Source organism: Bubalus bubalis, chromosome 10 (genome assembly GCF_019923935.1).
Source record: "Bubalus bubalis isolate 160015118507 breed Murrah chromosome 10, NDDB_SH_1, whole genome shotgun sequence".
In the NCBI taxonomy this organism is placed as follows: Eukaryota; Metazoa; Chordata; class Mammalia; order Artiodactyla; family Bovidae; genus Bubalus; species Bubalus bubalis.
The window spans coordinates 33,391,810-33,397,402 of record NC_059166.1 but is presented as its reverse complement, the minus strand read 5'-3'; the positions used below and the strand labels follow the sequence as shown (position 1 = coordinate 33,397,402).

At 38.5% G+C, this 5,593-nt stretch overlaps 1 protein-coding gene across 1 annotated transcript; it reads right to left on the bottom strand.

The window, feature by feature from the left end:
• Positions 1 to 2,601: 2,601 nt before the first annotated feature.
• LOC112587288 (trace amine-associated receptor 7a-like) lies at positions 2,602 to 3,633 on the bottom strand. The gene has a single exon (XM_044924559.2). It carries the CDS (start codon positions 3,631 to 3,633, stop codon positions 2,602 to 2,604), a length of 1,032 nt encoding a protein of 343 aa, XP_044780494.2.
• Positions 3,634 to 5,593: the final 1,960 nt, after the last annotated feature.

Genomic DNA, 5,593 nt, shown 5'->3' with positions numbered 1-5,593 from the left:
GTTCAGTCGCTCAGGTGTGTCTGACTCTTTGAGACCCCATGAATCGCAGCACGCCAGGCCTCCCTGTCCATCACCAACTCCCGGAGTTCACTCAGACTCACATCCATCGAGTCAGTGATGCCATCCAGCCATCTCATCCTCTGTCGTCTCCTTGTCCTCCTGCCCCCAATGCCTCCCAGCATCAGAGTCTTTTCCAATGAGTCAACTCCTCGCATGAGGTGGCCAAAGTACTGGAGTTTCAGCTTTAGCATCATTCCTTCCAAAGAACACCCAGGGCTGGTCTTGTACAGAATGGACTGGTTGGATCTCCTTGCAGTCCAAGGGACTCTCAAGACTCTTCTCCAACACCACAGTTCAAAAGCATCAATTCTTCAGCACTCAGCTTTCTTCACAGTCCAACTCTCACATCCATACATGACCACTGGAAAAACCATAGCCTTGACTAGACAGACCTTTGCTGGCAAAGTAATGTCTCTGCTTTTCAATATGCTATCTAGGTTGGTCATAACTTTCCTTCCAAGGAGTAAGCGTCTTTTAATTTCATGGCTGCAGTCACCATCTGCAGTGATTTTGGAGCCCCCCCAAAATAAAGTCTGACACTGTTTTCACTCTTTCCCCATCTATTTCTCAAGTGCTTATTTGAATCCAGAAGCTTTATGGTATTCAACAGACTTTTAAACACTTTGATTTTAGCTTTTTCATTTTTAAAATGAGGAAGTATGACTCCCTATAGCTTGTGGCATAGGATTAAAGAAAGTTACTACATTGAAAGCACTAAATAAAAATAAATTAATGATTTTCAATGTCAAAACTGAAGAACTGTGGGTAAACTAAATACTAAGCAGGTAAAAGTACCTTTATATCATCTTTAGTCACCAAGTGAAGATGAGAGAACTTCAATCAAGTATAGGATAATGTAATCAGAAATAATTCACAATCTCAGGAAAGGTTTATTGATTTAAAGCATATGTCTAATAATAGTCAGAAATTATGTGCTAATATATGACTAATTTCTATCAAGCAAGAAAGTAGAATAATTCAGAATATATTGATATGAGTTCACTTCTGCTCAGGAGACATGATGCTCTAATTTTTAGATCTTGATGTCTGATTACAACAAAAGTTAAAATGTTTTGTTGTTGTTTTAGTTGCTAAATAAAATCTGACATTTTTTTTTACTCCATTGGACTGTAACTCACCAGGCTCCTCTGTCCATGGGATTTTCCAGGCAAGACTATTGGAATGGGTTGCCATTTCCTTCTTCAGGGTAACTTCCCAATCCAGGGATCGAACCCACGTCCCCTGCATTGGCAGGCAGATCCTTTACCGCTGAGCCACCAGGGAAAGTTAGAATAGAATCAAGCAATTTATGTAAAAATTTTTTAAATTTACTTTTAAAAACCCAGACGTATAGCATCCTCCAATCTTTGTACCAAAAACAAGGCTTCATTTCTGAAAAGCTGGCTGGCTTTTATCCAATGCGAAAATTTGTGAGTCATGTAAAATGTATTAATCAGCCTCTGTCTGTCATCCTTTTATCCCTTCACTTCAGTGTTCTATTTTTTTAATACATTTTAAATTTGGGCTTTCTTGTGTATCAATGAAAAGCCTTATAAATAATTTCTGGAACAATGCAAAAGTGAACAAAATTGTAAGTTAATTTAAGATAAAGTACAATATGAGTGACAATCTTAAAAACTCGTGCATGGTCTAAACATATGTTAACTAGTAAAATTTCTAAACTCAAGTGAAAATTTATGAGCAGAGGACCACCAGGAAGAAGCCCACTCGACAAATGAATGTCATTTATGACATCAATTATCTTCCCATAGATCATAACTCAACTGATATATGTCAGTGTGCTAGTCACTCAGTCATGTCTGACTCTTTGCGACCCCACAGAGTGTAGACCACCAGGCTTCTCTGTCCATGGAATTCTCCAGGCAAGAATATTGGAGTGGATTGCCATGCCTTTCTCATATATATATATATTATATATATATATAATATACTATCAGTCAATAAATCTATCTCTGGATTGATTTTACCCGACACTGAGCTCATGCTTCTGACTCATAAATCTGATCACCTGACAATGCAGACTTACTACTTTGCTCTCCTTCAACCAGGACCTCTCTAAGTATTCCACACATGCATTTACACTGTAATAGAAAATATTACAAAGGAATAAAGAGAAGCTATAACCAGGGATTAAACTATTATTAAATGGTAAAAGAAGATTTTGAATAAAAAATATACTACATCCTTCCCCACATGTTCTCTTACATTTTCTCAAGAATGCTGCAAGGAAGGGATTAATAGCTAGAGACTGTACAGTGAAGTTCAGAGACAAGTAGTAGCCCAAGATCAATGGTAAAATGCCACGTTTCTGGCTCCAAGGTCATGCTGTTTCCATAACAACCAGGTTTTTATGTTATACTGACCAAAGAATGATGAAACTGAATTTAAGTCTTTAGATCATATTGGAAGCATAATTAATTCTTTTACTTTACAAGATCTTGCGTGTATATGATGAAGTTTTCTACCCAATGGTGTGTTCACGGTGAATCTATATTCAATTCCTCCATCTAAAATGTGGACTTACCCAGAAAATAAATTTACTGTTGAGGAATTCACTCTCAAGACTTTGCCAGTGACAATGAATTTGATGGCTTTTCGAAACCAAGGATAAAAGAAAGCATAAATCAAGGGGTTCATAGCTGAGTTATAATAAGCAATCCAAACCAGTATTTCATAAACATATGTGGGAGTGATGAAACCTAGGAAGGCATCAATGATGGAATCCAGAAAGTAAGGCAGCCAGGAGACCAGAAACGCTAACACTGCGACACCCAGTGTTCTCGCTGCCTTTCTCTCCCTCTTGGCCACTCTGTCTTGGAAGCTTTCTGAGCATCGCCCAGTCTTGTTGTTCAGACTCTCAATTTTTCTAGCCTGCTGTTTAGCAATGAGGAAAATCTTGAAGTAAACAGTTATCATGACAAGGGTGGGGAGGAAGAATACAAGGAAACTGACAAATACCCAACTCTGATTCACTGCAATTTGACAGCCTCCCACACAGGTGAGAGCACTTACTAGATCCTCCAGTCCAGCTGCATTTGCTCCTGTGCCAAGAAGGGAAAAAGAAAAAATAATAGAAAAGAGCCAAGAGGAGGCAATACACATGCCAGAAACAGACACAGTGAACCTGGTTGGGTAGACCAGGGGGTCAGTGACCACAATATACCTGTCCAGAGAGATAAAGCACAAGTGGTAGATGGAAGCATAACAGAATGAGCCATCAAAACAAGAGTGGAGTTGACAGTAACGCTGCCCAAAGTACCAGCAGCTCTCCACGGACCTCACTGTGCTGAAGGGCATCACAGTCACTCCCACCAAGAAGTCTGCACAGGCCAGAGAAGCAATCAAGAAGTTGGTAGGAGAATGCAGCTGCTTGAAGTGGAGAATGGAAATCATCACCAGGAGATTTCCAAATACAGTCAGCACAGCTCCAAAGATGAACACTGTGTACAGGATGAGGCGGGGGCCTGGTGAGTAGGGGGTTTTCACACAGGATCCATTCAGGTGCTCGTAGCAGAGCTGCACAGCTGCAGCAGAAGGAGACGCACTGCTCATGATTCTCTGATTTGATACCTGGAAACCCGTCACCCTCTGTGGCCCAGGATGTCATTCCCGATTTTGAAATGTCCTTAAGGAAAAGGTAAATACAATGTCAGCACCTGCTGGTGCATTCTGTCTTTGCTTCCTTGTAAGTGCAAATCTTCACTTACATGTTTAGAAAGTGATTCATATCCTCATCTTGTAAAATGATTCACTTCTAAACGAATAAGCAGTTAATTTTCATTGTTACATAAAATGCTGTCTACTTAAATTTTTTAAAGACTTCCTGGATTACCTCGTTCTTCATTTCAGAGAAGAGTTTGTCTTCAAGAAACTATTACATGATGCATGTCCGAATGCCACATTTTATTAGCATTATTTTCCTAATTTATCAGAGCAATGATAATGCCCCAAACACTCTCTCCCCTCAGGAACATAGTTCCATAATTTCAATCCCCAAAGCTCTTAAGATTGAATCCCCACAAGTGCCAGGTGTTTAGAAAGAAAGAATTAAATAACAATTATGTTTATGCTAAACTAAGTTTATGTCCTATAATTTCCTGATGTCATTTGACCTTTGCATGAAATATAATAATGCCTAGCCTTTAAAACCTTTGAGCAGAAATGGAAAGTCATATCATTTATTTTTATTAGTTACTGCCTTTTCATTTTTCTTAGAATCATTTGTTTATGATTTCTGTGTTGAATGTCACTAGAACTCTTTCAAATAAGTCCTTTTTCTCTTCCAGTATCAGTTTATATTAAAGAAAAAAAATAAAAAGAATCATATATTAAACAGTTGAATGCTTCAGGTTTAACTTTAATAATTCAGATTTAGAAAAGAGGAGGAGTAGAGGACAAAATGTTTGCCTCATGAAACAACCAAGGAAGTGCAAGTACACATAAAACATTGTTCCTGCTAATATTTTTCTTGTAATGGGAACTATACGGAAGATATTTTTTAAAATAAATTGTTGAAAGAACTTTTGGAATGGGAGCATTCCTATATTATACTTCATATTTTACCACTGACAAATTTCCATTTCCTCTTAATGTTCTAGAATAGATGAGCTTATGTTTCAAAAAAATGTTTTCTGATGAATGACTTCTATGTGGTGCGCTCGGTTGCTCAGTCATGTTCAACTCTTTGCAGTCCCATGGACTGTTGTCTACCAGGCTTCTCTGTCCATGAAATTTTACAGGCAATAACACTGGAACAGATTACTATTTCCTACTCCAGGGGATTTTCCCAACCCAGGGTTCAAACCCATGTCTCTTGCCTATCCTGCATTGGCAGGCAGATTCTTTACCACTGTGCCACCTGGGAAGCCCTCAATGACTTCTACTTATGTTGAAAAATCAGCTTTTTAATATTGAGGCATAAAAAATATTTGAAAAGTTTACATTTTTAGTACGTACAGACTGATGACATGATAAATGTATCTACTCTTGTATTCACAACCAAGAAAGGAAGAAACAACCTGTATTTCTCCTCAGGCCCTTTTATACTTAATCTCCCCCCACATATCCCTTCTCCTATCCTGGGGAACCACTGATCTCCCTTCTATGGCTAGGGATTACTTTCTGAGGCCTAAAAATCTTGTGTCAAAAAGGTCACACAGTTGGTCTTCTTCTCTGTCGGGCTTATTTTACTCAGCTCAGTGTCTGTGAGTTTCACCCATGTCTGAGAACATTTGCAGCTCATTCCTCCTTATTGCTAAATGGAATTCCATTGTCTGAATTCAATTGCCTTCCAGTTATTGTATCCCTATACCAGTTGACAAATATTTAGACTGTTCATCTAGGGACTGTCATATTGGGAAGTGTATGTTTAACTCTGCAAGGAAGTACACATTTTCTAAGGTAGTTGGACCATTTTATGCTCTTACCAACAAGCTATGAGTGTTTCAGTTTGCTTCAAATCTTTCTTTCCTCCTGGTAGATTGCCTATCACCTTATAGGATTTTTAAATAAA

Bases quoted from the DNA above. Each gene is read 5' to 3' on its own strand.
- LOC112587288 (XM_044924559.2), bottom strand. From the start codon at position 3,633: ATGAGCAGTGCGTCTCCTTCTGCTGCAGCTGTGCAGCTCTGCTACGAG.